Source organism: Elephantulus edwardii, unplaced genomic scaffold, assembly GCF_000299155.1.
Source record: "Elephantulus edwardii isolate Elephantulus edwardi_28Jun2011 unplaced genomic scaffold, EleEdw1.0 scaffold00010, whole genome shotgun sequence".
NCBI classification, from domain to species: domain Eukaryota; kingdom Metazoa; phylum Chordata; class Mammalia; order Macroscelidea; family Macroscelididae; genus Elephantulus; species Elephantulus edwardii.
The window spans coordinates 24313707-24334301 of NW_006399760.1; the positions used below are offsets into that span (position 1 = coordinate 24313707).

Here is a 20595-nt window from a genome sequence, read left to right on the forward strand (position 1 = left end):
CTTGGATGGTTATCGAAAAAAAAGAAGTTAGTAATTCCAAATGTTAGTAAAAAAAAAAAAAATACAACATTTCATGACTTATTTAAAGTACAAAGTACAGTGATAAGACGATATCCAGAAACATCAGAAGATCTGTTAACATATTATTCAGATTACAAATCAACTAAAGCTAAAGATGAAAAAGGAACTGAAGGTTTTTAACAAATTCTGAACTCTAAAAACGACTCAATACACAAGATACATTAATATTAACTACTTGTTGGAAGACCACAGTGTTCAATATGGCTTATATCTAAACACCAAGAAAACCAAAATCCTCACCACTGGGCCAATAATCAACATCCTAATAGCTCAAGAAAAGACAGACTGTCAATGACTTCAACCTACTCAGATTCACATTCAATACCTGTGGTATGAGCAGTCAAGAAATCAAAAGATGTACAGCATTGGGAACATTTGCTATCACTTCTCCAACGTGCTAGAAAGCAATGATGTCAGTTTAAAGACTAATGTGGGCCTGGTCCATGCCGGGGACATTCAGATTACTTGCTATGTGTCTGAAAGTTGGAGGAAGTAAAACCAAAGTGCTGCCTGGCAGCAAAGATGGTGAAACCCTGTTACACATACTCTGGGCATCCTGTTAGAGGGGTCCAGTTCTTGGGGAAGGATATTATGCTTGGAAAGATGTAGGGTTTGCATAAGCGCAAAAAGGAGTGTAAAAATGGGCTCAAGTTATTGGAGATGTTGAGGACAGCACAGATAGAACAAGGCTCAGATCCACTCTTCACAGGGTCGCTATGAGTTGAAGTCAAGTTGACAAACAGTGGTTGGAATGACAAAGGTGCAAAGTAGGATTAGTTAGTGGAAAATATATGACCTTGGCAATAAAAATAAGGCTAGAGAAGACCCGACAGAGTTTTACATTACTCATGATTTACTCATTGTAAATACCTTTATAAAAAAATAGGGACCATACACTCAACTAGGTGGGAATACAAAGGTACCAAATGGAAGAGGCCATAGAGAATTTTAATATCACTCAGAATAAGCTAGTCAGTGTGGAACAATCAAATGCTCATATACAAATTTAAGTTGTAGCTGATGAAAATAAAATAAGTCCACAGAACCATAAGTATAGCCCTGAGTATATCTATCCTACGTAAATTTAAAGAACATGTCAAGAACAGATTTGCTGTACTGAAATGCTAATGACCTATAACCAACTGAACTGTGATATGTTATCCAGGTTCATATATAATGAAAATAAAAGTTAATAAAAACTAGAAAAGACAGAAGTCAAAAGAGATGTGGACATGGGAATGTAAGAGCTGAACAGAAGATTTCAAAGAATATCTCAACACGAAAGTATTAGGGTGAAATAGACAAAGACCTTAAATTAGGAAGGAAAAAAGGAAGAAGTTGGCATTTCTCAAACTGAAAGAACTGAAGAAAATTTTGAGGCTAGTCTTACAATAATAAAGGATACTAAAAGGTTATTGTACCAAAAAAACTTGCCAATGTGCAATCTTGTTGAGGTGATAACTCACATGAACAAGAATTAATTACCGAAAGGAGTCCAAGTTTCACAGAAAAAAATTGGTAAAAACAGAAGTTTCCAGAATTGATGAAATTCCAAATGAGATGTTTTCAACATTTCAACAATGAATCAGATAATCACTCATCTCTAAAAATAGATTTGAGAGCTCGATATGCACATTTATGCTCATTTATGCTAATAAATCTGATCAATCAATTAAAGAGATACTTAAATCCTTGTTTGTGCCCCTTCTCAAGAAAGATGATTCCCCCAGAAGAGAAAGATGATCCAACAAGATGAGAAATACAGAACTGTCATTAGTAATTACATCAAGTAAAACCCGGCTGAAGGTAATTTTTTTTTTTTTTAAGTTTTATTATTTTTGTGTGCATGTACCGTCAAATCAGATCTGACTGGTACAGGAGGAGATTGCCCCTCCTTCCCCGGCAGAGCATCTGGTGGATTCGAACCGTGCACCTCTGGGACTGTAGTTGCAACTTCTTGCCACTAGGCCACCTGAGCTCCCCTTGAAGGTAATTTTAAAAAGCCACTGTAGCACTTTTTGTGATACTGTGGAACCTATAACCAGACCAAGAAGCAGTCAATAAGAACAAACCAGTTTAAAAACTATCTGATTTCAATGCAGTAAAGGAAGTGTCACTGCTATTTATTTTAAATATACTTAATCTAGGATAGTCACACATTAGAAATTTTTAATAAGTAAAGCCTTAACCAATCTTTGAAATCATTAAAGGCAAATAAAAGACATTCCTTCCTCTACCCTTCAAGTCTTCAAATGACCTTTCCAAACTTATTATGTCACTAGGGCGACTTGATTAGAACCAAACCAACCTGCCCCTCTAAACCAAAATTCACTATCCTAAATTTAATGCATAGCAGACCCTTGAAGTTGTACATCACAGAGGAGGAGATTGTCATCTTTATCCTGCATATCAGATGATGTTTCTGAAATGCCGGAAAGGCATCATCACCTTTGTGTTGGCAGCCAAGTTCCTAAAGACTGCACCTCCAGAGTTTTCATTGTTCATACTTATTGGTATAAATGCATTAACCTTCTTTCCCACTGGGAACAGCAACCTCTTCTGAAGTGTAAGCCACTTCTTGGGCTGCTAAGCACTGTTCACATCCTGAAATAATATAACATGTTAAGGGTTGGGCTGCCAAACAAAAGGCCAGTGGTCTGAATTTACTAGCCTCTCTGCAAGAGAAAAATTCATGTAAAGACACAGAAGATCAGAAACCTTAGGAAGGGATGCTCTGACTTGGAATTGACTTACTGGCAAGAAGTTTAGGTAGCTTAAAGCTATTTGATGTGTCTGTAAAATTTTACCTCAGCAGGTGTTTTAAGATCATCTGGTTTCTCCCAAGTAGACTGCTTTGTTTCAGTATTGTAATAGTAAGTCCTTCCATCAGGTGATTTATGTTCTGTCCACATTGATTTCTAAAGGGAATAAAAGATTTAAGTTACATAACAATTAATTTACAGTTATCAGTATTATTACTTTCAAAGCAGTAACTATATGAAGAAAATCAGTGAATGAATATTAAAAAAAAAAGTGAACTGGGGAAGAGAAGGGAGGGCGTAAAACATGCAACAATAAATAACTGAAAATCTAACTTCTTTATAAATGTTTGTTAAAATTACAATTAAAGTAAAATTCTACTTAAAAAAAAAATTTCAGGTGATTTACAGTAACTGATCACTACAAGTTGGTATTGATCATCTTACAGAATACAAGCAATTCCTGACTTAATGACTGAGCTTCTTTCTGATGACTCCAGTGTAAGTTAGCTTGAACCCAAATACCTTCTTAAGTTTTTTTAAATTATTATTTATTACTTACACACATTCAAATATATTTTAATACATTTCTTTTTATGTGCCCTCAAGTCCAAATAAACCCAAAACTGATCGTCCTGAAGGTTTTCAGAGTCTGCAAACTTATGGAGGAAGCCATCCATTGGTAACATGTAACTATTTACCCACTAGGCTACCAGAGCTACTCTCTCTCTGTGTGTGTGTGTGTGTGTGTGTACAAACACACTAAGACATAAAACAAATAATGAAACTTGAATTTAGCAGTGATCAAAACGTTTCTCAAAGGCAGCTTGGATTAATTCAGGGTTTAAGATATATTTATTTTGTCTTAGAATTAAATGGATACAATGGCTTTCTTGAGAATAATAATTTTGTACTTGACACATTTAAGCTTCTTTTAGGACAAGTCTAGATTTTGTGAGTTCTAACACAGTATAATGAACTCAACAATTATAATCTAAAAATTATGTACATCTTAAATAAAGTTAGAAATTGTTATACCATAAAGATACAGTTGTCAAAATTGCAAAGGGAGGTTTAGAGATGCTATAATCAATACTAGAGCATCAAAACAATGAAATTTAACAAGGGTAAAAATTTGAATCCCAATCCCTTAAAACAAGATATCCACTACTGTTGAGTTGATTCAGATTCATAGCAATTCTTTATCAATTTTCTAAGGCTGTAAACCAATTATTTAAAATGGTCAATATGTACATATACATACATGTTAAGTAAAATACAATAAAGACTGTCACCAACATGATAATAATAGTGATTCTTAAACAAAACAAACAAACAAAAAACACAACAACAACAAAAAAAAATAGTGATTCTTTAAAGGTAGAAAAATTTAGGTTGAATGTTACGGAGTCTTAAATTTACGTTTGTTTCAATTGTTCCCAACCAGCCCTCACCTAGGTAAAATATGAAAATGTTATTTGCCATAAATAAAAACAAGTGCTTAAAATGAAAAACACCAGATACTCTGTTAAAAGTATTGTTAAAGCAAAACATGTTAAGTTTGGATTTTTTTAGAAGTCAATACAATACTCAAGCTTTCTTCACTCAAAGTATAAAACTAAAGCATACTTAAAATTAATTTATAGCTTCTGCAATTTCTGAAACACGATACTTCTTAGTAGTTTTGATTAAATAGAATTTATACACATAAATTCTCTTTTTACGAATTTAAAAAAGTATCAAAAAAGAAATCTTTGAAGTTAGAAAAAAAAAAGAGTAATATTTAACATGTATAAAAAGAACACTAATTTCCCAATAAAAAAACAACAACATAAAAAATGCTTAAAAGATTATGTCTGTCTGGTTTGAGGGTTTTTAGTGATACTATACTGATTACTGCCTCTATCAATTTACAATGCTTCCCTTCACTCATTATGTCTGTCTATTCTTGTACCTCTTTATTAATACAAAAACTATAAAACACACACACACACACACGAACAAAACCAAGCATTAAAGGAAAAATGAGTAAAAATGTTGACAACATTTTCAAACTCCTCTTAAGAAAATCAAAGTAATTCTAAACACTTCCACTTCTAAGGAAGATATATACAAGTCATGTTTTAAAAAAGAAATTTTACAAGAAATGGAGAAGAAACTTGGACACAGAGCAGATGACACCTCCTTCTGTTTTGTAGTGTATTCTGGTGTCATTTTCTGTGAATGTGGTCAGATTAGAGTTGTTTTTGTTGTTGCTGGGTTTTCTGTTCGCTTGTTTTGTTTTTTTCCCCCCTCTCCCTTTGTCTCTTTTGGTGGGGTGGGTTTGAGCTAAAGCCATAGGAAGAAAAATGTGATGTATGTGTCCAGTATATTTTCTTTTTGTTTTGCAAGAAGAGTTGAACTATTTTTGATAACAAGAGTAAATGGTAGAAAATGGAAAAAAAAACCCCAAAACAAAACCCCCCAAAAAACACAACAAACAAACCAAAAAACAAAACCTAAAAAACTGAATTTTACATTAGGTTTATTATAACAAGGTTATAAAATGTTTCCTACATGAAATGGTACTCTCTAAGGAATTGCCTGAAAATTAACAGGTTAATTACTATGCACCTAGAAGTTTTGTTTTCATTTGTGGTTTAACAGCGATTTCAAATTTTTATTAAAAAATGAAATCATTATCTGATTACTTCATGCCAGTTAAGATATGCTAATTTTCTGCTTTCAAATGACAATAAATGGAATAGATTAATTTGTTCCATAATATTTCTCTCATCAAGTCTCATTAAAATTTAGAATAAAGAGGTCAAACAAATCTCAACCTTTGAGACATGGGAAAGATTTTTAAAAGCCTTAGATCAGCAAATATTTAAAATAGAGAGAATGGTCCAAATTGCAGGTCTAAGAAGTATAATTAAATATATTCCAGAGGTTTAAAAGAATACTTACTGCGCCAGATGTAGTACCTAAAGTAAGAGAAAACACAATAAATGCAGTGTGATAAATCATATCCTTCATACTTCAACAGTTTCAATATTCATTCATACTACTTTCTTATCTAGGACCTGAGACTATTCCACGATTTCTGTGCTTTCTCCCTCCTCCCTCCAAAAGGAAATGTTTATGACTCAAAGCATTTTCAGGATGGAGTCTTTTAAATTTTCAGTCTCCAAATTGACAAAGGAGTGAAGTACTCCCCATTGCCTTTTATGACTTGCCTTCTTGCATGCCCCATAGCTTTTATTTCCTGTATCCCTGATAAAAAAAGTTATCATGTCTATTTCCCCACTTTCTGCTATCCTACAAAAGTATAAAAAGAGCTCAAATATTAGGCTTCAAATTTTTGGTAACTTCAAGTATATGAAGACTTCCAGATTTGTGTTGTATCAAACAGCAGCCATCAGCTATCACATATTCTTATTTAATCTAAATAAATTACGACTAAATAATTTCAGTTCCATAAATACAGTAGCTGTATTTTTTAAGTCTCATTTATATGTGCCTATTTTATTGGACTACTGGACAACAGGATGTAAAGAGCATTTCTGCCTCTAAAAAAAGTTCTAATAGATGGTGTTGCCTGAATATGTTATGAAATTCCCTTAAGCCATAAGTGGGATGAAGTACATGAGTCAGAGGGCTCATCTAATTTAATTCATAATTTTATTGTTGCTGTGTGCTGCTGAATCAGTAGTGACTTAATGCAGACTCTTCAAGAGGTTTTTAGAGGCAGTAAATTACACAGGAGATTCCTCATCTTTCAGGAGAAGCTAGTAGATTCAAACTGCATGCCTTTGAACTGGCAGCACAGTTCTATACCACTACTGTTCCCTAGAAACTAGTAAACAGCAGCTCAGGATAGTTAAATAGACTGAAACCCAAAATCCTGATAAGCATTCCAGATCAAAAGTTTAAATATATCAATTGTGCTTGTGAAGGACAAGGAGGAACACACAAAGCCAGCAAGAGATAAATGTATGTTCCACAAGTCAAGCAATACAGTAGTTATTCTATTACACAACATGACAGTAGTTAACTAAATATATGGACTCAACCAGAGTTGGTCTATTAAGTATTTAATGGGCACTTACTGTGTACACTAGACAACTGTAAGCACTGAATATTTAAGCTATTCAACTTTACAAAATAAATTTAACCTCTGGCTAAATGTAATTTTAAATGTTAGCAACTAAGTACAAAATTTAAAAAAACATTCTATGAGCCAAAGCTGAGCTGTAGAACAAATTTCATTCCAGAACCGGATTGAATCCAATTATCAACGTCCAACTTCTCTTTTCTCTTGCCTTAAAATAACACACACACACAAAAATACAGCTGACTAAAAAGTCCAAGAGACAGTTACCCCTTGTTATGACTGTTTGGTCCTCTCCAAACAAACCTAGCGAATACTACTATACAAAGCATACATACCTGCTGCTACATCCATATTATTTACTCCTGGCTATAAGAAAAAAAAAAAAAAAAGTTATTCATATTAACATGGTTTAGTATATTTTATGTAAGTTCCTTATTAGATAAAGTGTATAACTCTACTCATAATTACCAAGTTACTGACTCGAAACTTTATCAGCAAAACCCAACCTGAATGAATATGGAACTCTTCAATCCTTGTTTAGTGTACAAATAAATACTAACGTATTAGAACTATACAAGGTGCTTTCCTAAGCTCCAGTTTTTTGTGGATTTTTTTTTTAAATTTTTTATTGTATTATTTTTAATGTGTACCGTCAAATCAGATCTGACTGGTTTAGGAGGAGACTGCCCACTCCTTCTCCAGCAGAGCATCTGGTGGATTTCAACCATGTACCTCTGGGATTGCAGTGCAGCGTCTTGCCACTAGCTCTGCAGAACTCCCTTAAGCTCCAGTTTTTATATAACCTAGTTATTTCATTGCCCACGCAAATGAACCCTATAAAGGGCCAAGAAGAACTGACTTATAGTTTCCATAGCCATATGCAAATGTTTACAAAGGCAGACAACTACAGGTCTCTCATTAAGTGGCTGGTGAGATTAAACTGTCAACAGCAGCTTCTTTTTGTGTCACCAGGGATCCTACCAAAGCTCTTTAAACATATAGCCTATGCAACATATTTTAAAAATTCAGAATGTTGAAGGACATCTGGCTCTAAGGGTTTGGGAAAGACAGCTGAAATTAGCTCCCTTCAGTGGTATGTGCCACATCTGTTCATTAAAAACATGGGTTTATTAAATAATAAAGAAGGGGAACTAATTTGTAGCAATGATAGAATTATTGCTATACTGATTAAGAAGGGTTAAAGCTGTAATTCTAAGTGATTTGCTACAAAGTTTAAAAAAAAAAATAATTTGAGACTATTGTTAGGAATGCATACCAAACCTGTATGACAGAAGAGAACCAACATGTTTTCAAGGCTGTACTCTATGGGAGCAGATCATTAGGTAGGTCTCTCTTTCTCACTATTGAGTTGCTAGGTGGCTGTCAACCATCAACCTCTCAGTTATCAGCCAAGTAGCTAAATCTGCTAATTTTTAAATTTAGAATCGAGTAATAGATCACAAAGTGTCCATTTTAATGAGGTGCTATTGTGTTGGCTTAAACTCTATACCACCACAATATACTGTCTGACCTTTTACAACCCTTATAATAACTGCTGCACATGAATTCAGTGTTGCAATCACTGTGTCAATCACCTTACTAAATCTTCCTCTTTTTCACTGAAATCCTCAATAAAGGTCTATCCTGTTAATTTTAGAATGCTTACAGGCCAATAAAATTCTACTGGCAGCCATATAAAGTATGTCAAGATTCTGATCTTTTGTAATATACAGTTTATTAATGAATACAGGAAAGAACATAAATTGGACACACTGACAAAGGAGATTAATCAGAACTGGCTTCGACAAGCACTCTGGCAATTGGACAATTAAAACAGACATGGGTGGGGGAAGAAGAACAAACTGGGGAGGAGGGTAGAGAAAACAGTGCAACAATGAATGAATGAAAACCCAAAATCTCTGTAAATGTTCATTAAAACAAATAAAATTTAATAATAATTTAAAAAAAGAATAAAAAAAGAAATATCATAAATTAGCATCATTCAAGTTAAGAGAAACGAAAAAGAAAAGCACATCATATATTCCCATGTCACATTAACTAATTCAACCAGAAGCACTGAAAAGGCAAATATGACTGACTGAGTGACTGTCTGTCTATCTATCTTACTTATGAAAGTAATTAATGAAACATTACAGAAAACAAACATTACCGGTAAGGCAGGCTGCATGGAAGCCTGAGACATATGCGACATCATCATCCCAGGCATAACTGAAGACATCATTCCAGGCATCTAGAATAAAAGTAAAGACAGGTTACTCTACAAGATGAAAGCATTTAATAGGACTTTTACGAATCTTCCTGGTTACTAAAGCTAGTATATACAATTTAAAGCTAAAATCTACTGCATACTAAATTTTATGCATAATATGTTTAGTAAGTGCTTGTTTAATGAATGAAATATTTTATCAACTACTTATTTTCACTTAGATCATAGGCAAGTTAAAATAACACAAAGGTTTTTTCCCCCCAGTGTGTGTCTTATTTTCGTGTTGAATAAAGTTTACAGCAACTTTTTTTTTTTTAAAAAAAAACACACACTATTATAAAAAAATTCTTAAAATCAAGATACTGACTTGGACAAAGAAAAATCCCACCCTAATTTTTCAATTCTTTTCCCCTGCTCTCTTATAAAACTTATACAAATACATCTGGGGGGGGGGGAATCCGTTTACCAACGTATTAATTTATTCAAATGCAAAACATTAAAAAAATCCATTAGAATTTGCAAATATTTTTAAAGGAGAACAAAGGTCCATTTATCAGCCTAATTTTCCATTTAAACCTTGTTTTAAATGAACAAATATTGAAAAAGAAAATGAGACCAAGAGTTCAAATTATATACAATCCCAATAATGGGCACCAACCAGCTAAATCAGTGGTTTTTCAACCATTTCAAATAAAACATACAATCTGAATAAAAGCAACAGAAAAGAAAGAATAAATTAGTCAATAGCTACAGATTAAAATGGACTAAAGGTAGAGAAGAATATTTTCATACATTACTTGGGAAACGGAACTTGAACACATGTTTAAAGAACTTATTTCATGAACTAGCATATTAATGGATTAAAATACAACCAAGAAAACAGGAGATAGCTTTATAAACCTTAAATTAAAAAAAAAATAAAGTAGAAATAGAATAGTCATGTGCCACATAATGCCCATTTGGGCAATGTCTGACTGTGTATACATCAGTGTCCCAATTCCCATAAAGCAGATTTATTAAAAATTAAAGGCATAAACTATATAGTAGCAAATGGCACTACTTTATGACTCTCAACAAAACCTTTTTAAAATCACTTTATTACTCTAATACTAAAGATGCCTGAGTATTTTCCAAGTACAGGAAGGCATACAATATTATAAGACAATGTCTAGCTAATGTCAGATATGAACTATACCTAACCATTCTTATGTCCGAATTCAACACAAAGGTATACTTAGGAATAGAACCCGTTTGCCATCAAGGAACCACACATGTAAAAAGTATTTTCAAATTGCACAATGCCCTACTTCAGTGTACGAGGGTATTTAGCAACGCATGACTGTATATGGTCTAAATAATAGTTCTAAAAGAAAAAATCAAATGAAATAAAATAAAAATAAATCAACTGTGGACAAGCCTACAGCATTCAAAATGAATGAATTAGAGAAATGACTGACACGTTAAAAGCTCAACAGATTCAGCAGCAGAGTTGGTAACAGCATGAAAGAGAAAACAGAGTGTGCAGCACATGTGTCCTTTGGAGTCAGAGATTACTGTGTCAGTTGAATTAGATCTACAATAAAGTAGCAGCAGCCTTAGCAGAGAAACAGAAACCCACAGGAGACAGAAATGACTTGAGACTGTTGCTCCACAGAGTCAAAACAAGAGGCAAGAGCTCTTCCTAGTATTGGAATTAGCAGAAGTAGGTGCAGGAACGTGGGAAACCACAGCTGACATTATAAAAAATGGTTCTGAACTGTGGACACTGATGACAGGGACAATTCCCCTTTGAGGAGCTAGAAGAGGTCAGATACTTATGGTGCCTTTCGCCCCCTTTACAAGGGGTAAACAAAATTGACCAACCAAATTCCCCTCCCCATCCATTTAGAGTTTGACTTTCTTAAATATGTACTAACTGATTATGATGTTCAGCAGTAGAATTACTGCCTTCCCTCTGGGTGACCTGGTCGGATACCCAGTCAATTAATCTCATGCACAGCCACTGCCTTTCTGTGAATGCAGGGTAGGCTTAAATATGATGCTCAAAAAGTTTCTGTGGCACTTCCCTACTAAAACACACTAGAAAGGAGGTTTGGTAGTAGTTAGTGAACATCACTAACTGACCCTCTTTGGATTACAACAGCCCTAGGGACCACTCCCAAGAGCACTTGAGAGACATATTTGTTTGTTCTTTTGGCCTCCATGGGATGTTCAGTGCTCTTCTCCAACATCAAAGCTCAAAGAGATCAATTGTTTTGTCATCCTTATTCACTGTCCACCTTTCAAATGCACAGCAAGTGATTCAAAAGATCATGGCCTGAATCAGACGCACCTAAGGCCTCAAACTGACATCATTACTCCTTAATAATTTGGAGAGGTCTCTTTCCTGACTGCTGACACCTTAAATGAAGACTTCCTGACTTCTGGTACCAATGGTGTTAACTGTGGATCCAAGTAAGATGAAGTTCTTGACAGTTTCAATCTTTTCTCCATCTATCATGATATTGCTTATCAGAACAGTGGTAAGAATTTTTGCTTTCTTGACACTGAGATGCAATCCATACTGAAGGCATTGTTCTTTATACTTCTCCAACAACTGCTTCAAGTCCTCCTCACTTTCAGCAAGCAAGGCTGTGTTATCTGTATAATGCAGGTTATTGTTATGCCACATCCCTTTTCATAGAGTCCAGTTTCATAAATAATTTGCTCAGTATACAAACAATAGGTATGGGAAGAGAATACAGGTCAGACACACTGCCTTCTTAATTTTAAACCATGTAGTGTTCCCGTGCTCTGCTTGCACAACAGCCTTCTGGTCTAGGTACAGGTTTCACATGTGCACAATTCAGTACTCTAAGGATTCCCATTTTACTCACTGTTAGCCATAACTCGTTATGATCCACACAGTCAAATGCCTCTCTAGTCAATAAAGCATAAATAGATATTCTTCTATTTATAAAAGGATAGCTCTAGATGACAAAGCAAAGTATTATTATAATGGAAATGTGCAGAGACCTGGAACTGGAGAATAAAAAAAGGGATAAAAATAGAGAATATACACACTCTACATTTCTCAAACTGAGAAAACTAGAAAACAAATTCAAGCCTTGAGTTGCAATACTGAAGGATGCCATGGCAATAAATCGAATGACACAGAAAGCGTCGAAAGAAGGTAAGAGTGAGTACACACGATCACTGTACCAGAAAGAATTGATTGACACTGGAAAACTTGAGGAAGTATCATTTAAGAAAGAGACAATGGTAATGAAGGAAGAAGTGGAAGCTGCATTGAAGGCACTGGCAAAAAATAAGGCCTCAGGAATCAATGGGATACCAATTGGCTTGTTTCAATTAAGAGGTACAGCCTTGCATGTAGTCTATGCCAGAAAATTTGGAGTATAGCTGTCTGGTCAAAAGACTGGAAAAGGACCATCTTTATTCCCATTTCCAAGAAAGGTGATTCAACAGAATGTGGAAATTATCAAATAGCATCATTAATATCACATTCAAGTAAAATACTGTTGACAATCATTCAAATACAGCTAAGGCAGTACACAGATAAGAACTGACAGAAGTTCAAGCAGGATTTAGAAGAGGCTATGGCACCAATGCTAATACTGCTGCTATCAAATGGATCTGGATAAAAGTAATAAGAATACCATACGAGCTATTACTAGAATGTGAGAAACTGAGTAGTGTGATTATAATTAGAAAGACTTTTTCAAAGCATCAGGAATCTACTTTGTAGAACTGGGGTAATGATTCCAATTTTACACATAGGAGAGTTTTTAATACATGTCCAAATGAAATTGAATTTTTACATAGAATTTGTAGTCAATTCCCAGAACTATGTGTTCTTTGTTTTAACCATATCACAATGTAAAAGAGAATGTAAGCTACATGTTTATGAAAATCAGTTTGTGGTTCAAATCCTAAAAAAAAAAATATTTACTCTGAATTCACCTACTAAGCCAAGAAGAGACTTTCAAGTCACTTTGCTGTTCTTTTCTGTATGGTAGTCTTGTGTTTCATTTTGCTTTATATAGAGGACACAGTCATGTGGTGATCTTTATTTGCAATCTTTTAAACCTACGTTTATTTTTTTCCTCTTAGAGGAATATAAAGTGGAGTGCCTCAACATCAACGACACCTCAATGAAAATGAGCTGTTACCTCAAAATGACTAATGAAGAAAACTCAATTTGATTGCTACAAAAATACAACTTCCACAGGCCAGACCCATCTTAAAGCTTACAAAGTAGTAGCTTCCTCTAGTAGGAAACATACTATGAAATCACATCACTCACATACTTGCTTACAAATTCCCATTTAAATTACTTTTATGCTCTAAAAATATTTTCTGTGCTGCAATCCCGAAGGCAAGTGGTTTGAATCCACCAGATGCTCTGCGGGAGAAGGACAATCTCCTCCTGTGCCAGTCGGATCAAATTCAAGGGTACACAGAAAAAAAACACAATCACAAAAAATATTTTCAAATTTTACAACCAGTGAAGAGAAGACAAAATGAAGAGAATGAAGAGAAAACAAAAATGCATGCCTGCTGTGTTGTTCTAATGCAGAGAGTACAAACTGACTCCTAGCTGACCCACTGGCAGGTTTTCAGAGGCAATAAACTGCATGGGGGAGGGGTGGTGGGGTTGGGATGTGACTGCCTATCCTTCTCTCACAAAGCAGCTGGTGGATTCAAATCTTTGGGTAGGTAGAAAAACTCCTTACCACAAAGTCACTAGAGCTTCCTACATACAGATATAGTAAAAGTTATGCAAGGAAGAACACTCTAAGTATTATCCACTAAAACAAACAATAGAAAAGTGGTAGACCAAAGGGCAAAAAAAGGCAGTCCAGTCAAGTATGAGCTCATAAGTTTCATTTTATGTAAATAATACTTAAGCTACACTGTCTAAACATCTGTACTTTATAAATACTTTGGCAACTCTTACAAACATAAAAATTCAGATGTGCTATATTCTACTAATACATGACTATTTGTATAACTGCTGTACACTATCTTTTCTTTTTTTTTTTACAAAAATAATTTCATGTAATTTGTATATGCACACAAAACAGGAGTTCTGGCAGGGTATGCCCACAAATGCACTATATATGATGAACTGTGTGAAAGCAGAACAGTGTCCTGGCTGTGAAGGGCAGGCAGTGAATGGCCCAAGCACAGTAACCCAGCAGCAGTACCCTAACTTCACCTGCCTGGGTGACCTCTCTGGACCTTTAGACGCAGGCACTTCCTGGGTTAGGACTGAACACCCTGGTGAGGGCTATTTCTATGGCAGAAAGAAATTTCTTCTGCATGGAGAAAGCTGTATGCAGCAGGGAAAGAATACTGCTGTAGGAGAGACTGCTTTAGAAACACAAAGGTAGGTTAGCAGGTAACAGTTCTGCTGCTAGGAATCAAAACTCTATGCCAACAGGTATCAGACAAAAACTTAACATCAAATTTACCACACAGAAAAGAAACTGACAAAGGAGATTAATCAGAACTGGCTTTGACAAGCACTGTGGCAACTGGACAATTAAAACAAACATTCAAGCGGGGAAAAAGAAGAATGAACTGGGGAGGAGGGTAGAGAAAACAGTGCAACAATGAATGAATGAAAAACCAAAATCTCTGTAAATGTTCATTAAAACTAATAAAATTTAATAATAATAAAAAAATAAAAAAAAGAAAAGAAACTGAAATCGGCAACAAGACAAAAGGAACATTGGTAGACTCCACTTATGAAAATAGTATGCCTGGGAAGAGACCAGTTTACACAAATGTTTAACATGCACATTATTTGTGAAAAATACTGTAATACTTAGGTTCTTTTAAGGATAGGAATGAATATGTAAACTATGAAGATGTTTTCAGAAAAATCATTGCCGTGTAAGGACAATAAATAACGAGTGTGTGAAACTGAGGGAACAAGAATCTGAACAATCATTCCGAGGAGACTACTTAGGAAAACTTCTGATGTTACATATAAAAAAATGTAAATCAATTTTCATCCTAGATACTTAAGAAAATAATGTAAATACTATTATTAATACATTATACAAAATAGGAACTCTGGTAGTCCTAAATTTACTCTAATGAAAATATTAAGATTTTTATGTGGCCACTTCAGAAGCTCTTTCATAATTATCCCTCAAGATTTTTACTACTATAGCAAAATCAAATCTAACTTACCTTTTTAAAGCCTTAGAATAAAATATTAAAAATAAACAAGGAAAAAATTAAACTCATAATTTTTAATTATTATATTTAAGAATTGTTTATTCTTCAATTTAGGAATTTATTCTAAGTACTTTAAGAACTATGTCGACATTTAAGAACTAGTCTTGTTGCATACTTGAGGTTGTAAGGTATTAATATTTGAATCTTACTTTTATTTGGTTTTGTGCTGTTGAGTTCGATCACTCATAGGTAGCTGCCGAATTGGAACAGACTCATAGCTAGTCAGAGTCTGTAAATAGCATAGGTATAGTGTGTCCATCTTTTTCCCATTGAGCTGGTGGTGGATTTGAAATGCCAGAGAAGTGCCACTGTTAGAAGCACAACTCCTTATAGACAACATCATAAGAAGATCCTCTTTTTAGATAAGATGATGTTAAATTCCACAAGCTAAGCATATTCTGTAGTAAAAAAATGCAGCATTTTGTGGCAACAATTTTGGGAAAATCACTTAGTTTTCTCTTCATCTACACTGATTACAAATTCAAGAAATTTGTTGTTTTCTTAGAGACATATCCTTCTCAAGACAACGAGATAAATAAAATCCATTGCTGTTCAGTTTTAAATTCATAGGACCCTGTAATGCAAAGCCAACCAATTCTTAAGTTTCCCAAAGTGTTAGAACTGTTACATCTTTCTCTAGCATTCAAACAGCTGATCTTTCAGTTAGCAGTCTGGCACCTAACCACTGCACCACCAGGGCTCCTTACTGCACACACATTCAGCTGTTATTCTCTCCAAATATAAGTTGTTCTGAGACACAAGGAAATGGCTAAGAAACAGGACGGTGTCAAATTGCTAAGATTTCAACACCAGTTTAACAGTTTACCAGCTGTGTAATCTGGGGCTCAAAAGGCTTCATTTCAATTAACACAACTATAAAACAAAAAGTATTCATCTAGAAAACAACAAAGTACCTATTGTAAAAGATCAAATGGTGTAATAAATATTAAAAATTTAGAAAGGTGCTCAATAAATGATAATTAAAAAGAGGCTTGGTCGTACTGAGGTTAAGTGCTCAGCTGCAATGAGAAAAACCTGATTCTAACTCACTAGCTACCATATTGGGGAAAGATGTGTCTTTAAAGATGTAGGGCCTTAGAATCCTATAGGGCAGTTCTATCTACTAGGTCCTGTTTACCATTAAAACTAAAGAATTAATGCCTTAGAATTATTGTGTTGGAGAAGAATACAGAATACATATGGACTGCCAAAAGAAAAAACAAATTTGTCTGGGAAGAAATGCCATTACTGTTCCTATTAAGCAAGGTTATTAAGACTTCATTTCAAATACTTTGGGCAGGAGGGACTGGTCCTTGAAGAAGTAGCTCTTGCTTGTAAGAGTAGAGGGTCAGTGAAGGAGATGATGACCTTCAAGAGATGGAATGACAAAGTGACTGCTACAATAGGCTTAAGAAAAGCCAAGATTACAGGATATGAACAGACACTTCACCAAAGACGACATTCAGATGGCTAACAAACACATGAAGAAATGTTCAAAATCCCTAGCTTTAAGAGAGATGCAAATCAAAACAACTATGAAATATCATCTCACCCCAGAAAGAATAGCAAAATTTAACAAAGCAGCATCAAATGCTGGTGAGGTTGTGGAGAAAATGAAACCCTTATTCACTGCAGGTTGGAGTGTAAAATGGTGCAACCACTATGGAAGGCTGTATGGTCCTTTCTCAAAAAGTTGCAAATGCCATTTGACCCAGCAATTCTACTACCAGGAATTTACCCTAAAGAAACCATCACTGCCACCCAAGCAGATATATGCACACCCATGTTTACTGAGGCTTTGTTTGCAATAGCAAAGAGCTGGAAACAACCCAAGTGCCCATCAACAAACGAATGGATAGAGAAACTCTGGTATATTCACACAATGGAATACTACACTGCACTGAAAAAAAAAAGAACTCATGAAATATTCAAAATGGGTGACCATAATGTCCGTAAGGACAGTATGCTGAGTGAAATATCTCAGTCACAAAAGGACAAATACTGATAGCATAGGGCCACTGTTGTAAAATGGGACTGACATCATGGTTGAGCAAAGACAGAAAAGGAAGAGAGGAATGATGTATAGTGCACTGAAACAGATGAGGAGGAGATCTGTTTAAAAGGGATATATGAATGGGCATTCTTGTCATTATACAAGTCCAGAGTAAAGGCTGCACAGTGAAGTGAACTTGGGGGGAGGGATTGCCTAACAATGAAAGAATTTTTCTTTTCAAGGAAAAGAGTGATTTGGGGGGGGAGGCGGTGGGCAGAAAGAAAAGTGCAACAATGAATGGAAATCCTAAGAACTGGAAAACTTTTCATTCTGTTGTACATGGGGTTACTCTGAGTCAGAACTAGCTGATAGCAGAGGGTTTTGTTTTGGGCTCTCCTTCAACTCTGAATTGTTATCCCTTCACTAAACTATTCCTTATCTATCTTTCATATGGGCACTCCACTTCTTAAAAGCATCAGAAAAGGTCTCTGAGCTTTAATATTTTAATCTAGGAATTGAACATAGTATCAAACCAACTTACTTTTCACTCAGGATGATCAAACTCAGCAGGGTCATATACAAACATGACGGTGAAATTGTACAACAGTAAGAAACCAGGCTTCAAAAACTTATTTATTCAAACCTTAAAAATTTTCTTTAACCACATGAAAAGAACCAAATCTAGCTAAAATTATTTAACAGCACAGCTTGGAATAGATGATATACCAACTGACATATTTCATCTAACAGATGCTGCCCTGGATGTGCTCACCAAGTTGTGCCAAGAAATCTGGAGAACAATCACTGGCCAACTGACTGGAAGAGATCTATATTTGTTCCCGTTCCAAAGAAGGTGACCCAACAGAATGTGGAAACTATAGAACAATGTCATTGATTTCACATGCAAGCAAGATTCTACTGAAGATTATCCAAAAACGATTAGAATAGCACATCAGCAGAGAACTGCCCGAAGTCCAGTCTGGGTTGAGAAGGGGTCATGGTATTAGGGATATTATTATGTTAGATGGATCTCAGCTGAAAGCAGGGAATACCAGAGGAATGTCTGTGTTTCATTGATTATGCAAAGGCATTTGACTGTGTGGATCAGAACAAACTGTGGCTGACTCTGAGAAGAATGGGAATCCCAGAATACTTGATCGTGCTGAGAAGCCTATACTTGGTCTAGGTGGCAGTTGTCAGAACAGAGCAAGGAAACACTACATGGTTCAAAATTGGGAAGGTGTACGCCAGGGATGTGTGCTATCTCGATACCTTTCAACCTATATTCAGAACAGATTATCCGGGAGGCTGGGTTCTATGAGAAGTGTGGCATCAGGACTGGTGGAAGAACCATCAACAATCTGAGCTGTGCAGATAACACAACCCTGCTTACTGAAACTGAGGAGGACCTGAAGCACTTGCTGCAGAGTGTCAAGGACTGCAGCCTTCAATATGGATTGAGGCCCAATGTCAAGACAAAGATTCTCACCACTGGGCCAATTGGCAGCATCAGGATGGATGGTAAAGAGATTGTTCACAGCTTTAGTTTGCTTGGCTCCACAGTCAACACTCTTGGCATCAACAGCCAGGAAATTAACAGACATAGTGCAATGGGAAAGTCTGCTGTTGGGGACCTCGCCAAAGTACTGAAGAGCAATGGTGTCACTGTGGAGACTAAGGTGCACCTGACACAGGACATGGCCTTTGCAATCACTTGTTATATATCAGAGAGTTGGACAATGACTAGGGAGGATAGGAGGAGAATTGATGACTTTGAGCTGTGGTGCTGGAGGAGAGTACTGCATGTACCATGGACTCTAAGAAAACAAATAGGTTCATCCTAGAGAGGGTTAAACCAGGCTGCTCCTTGGAGGCAAAGCTTTGTCTAACATACTTTGGACATGTTGCAAGGAGGGACCAGTTCTTGGAGAGTGACATCATGCTTGGGAGAGTGAAGGGACAGCACAGGAGGGGAAGACCCTCTATGAAGTGGATTAATTCAGTGACTAGGGTAATTGGGGTGGGTGTGTCGGAGACAGTGAGAACGGCCCAGGACAGAGGACAGAGAAGGGTTTCGGGCTGTTGAACATAGGGTTGTTATGAGTCACAAGAGACTGGACGGCACATAACAACAGCAGCAACGAGAGTTACGCTGATAACCCAAGGGCCAGGTCTCTCTGGTGGTCTGAATCCATCAGAGATCTTTTGGAGAAAGGCGGACAATCTCCTTCTGTGCAATCTGCAACACAGAAAACTAACTAGAGCTGGGGTAGGGAGTGAGGGGGTGTCACTCCCTCTAATCTCCTATCTTCTTAAATGAAGGCACATAACAAAGGGACAACCCACTGGGATACAAATGTTATGTGCTGTAAAGCTGCCTGTGATTCACAGAGACCGTATGTATAGTCGCTCTGAACCGTGTTCAATCCTGAGCCAATCCTATTGTCCCTGACACACCTATTCCCATTACTGCAGTGAGTCTATCTTTTCGAGGGTCTTCCCTTCATGTATTTTCCTGTCCCGCTACCCTCCCAAAGCATAATGTCCCTCTCCAAGGACCAGTCTGCCCTTGCAATATGTCCAAAGTATGTCAGACAAAGTTTTAGAAACATTGTCTCCAAAGAGCAGCTTAGTTTCACCCTCTCCAGGACAAACCTGTTTGTTCTCTTAGTAGTCTATGGTATATTTAATACTCTTCTCCAGCACCACAGCTCAAAGGCACCAATTCTCCTTCTGTCATCCCTAGTCACTGTCCAGCTCTCTGATGCATAGCACATATTTTGTGAAGACCATGACTTGGATCAGGCAGACCTTAGTCACCAGAATGACATCACTGCTTTTCTGTACTATGGAGATGTCCTTGACAGCAGACTTCTCCAATGCAATGTATCTTTTGATTTATTGGCTGCTGGTACCAAAAAGTGTTGATTGTGGAGCCAAGCAAACTAAAGCTATTAACAGTCTCAATCACTTCACTATCTACCATTATGCACAGTGGTGAGAAATCTTTGTTTTCTTGATGTTCCGCTTCAATCCATATTAGAGCTGTAGTCCTTGACCTCCTGCAATAAGTGCTTCAAGTTCTCCTCAGTTTCAGCAAGGAAGGATGTGTCATCTGCATAACGCAGGTTGTTAAAGTCTTCCTCCAATCCTGATGCTACACTCTTGCTCACGGAGCCCAGCCTTT

General features: G+C 36.1%; 1 protein-coding gene across 1 annotated transcript in view; it reads right to left on the reverse strand.

Annotated features, from left to right (window-relative positions):
* PRPF40A (PRP40 pre-mRNA processing factor 40 homolog A (S. cerevisiae)) overlaps positions 1-20595 on the reverse strand; it is an 80192-nt gene that overhangs the window by 26340 nt on the left and 33257 nt on the right. The window contains exons 3-6 of the mRNA XM_006880777.1: positions 9107-9187; positions 7272-7302; positions 5790-5806; positions 2889-2999 (exon numbers count right to left, since the gene is read on the reverse strand). Of these exons, the coding sequence (XP_006880839.1) occupies positions 2889-2999; positions 5790-5806; positions 7272-7302; positions 9107-9187 (240 nt within the window). The remainder of the gene's footprint in view (positions 1-2888; positions 3000-5789; positions 5807-7271; positions 7303-9106; positions 9188-20595) is intronic.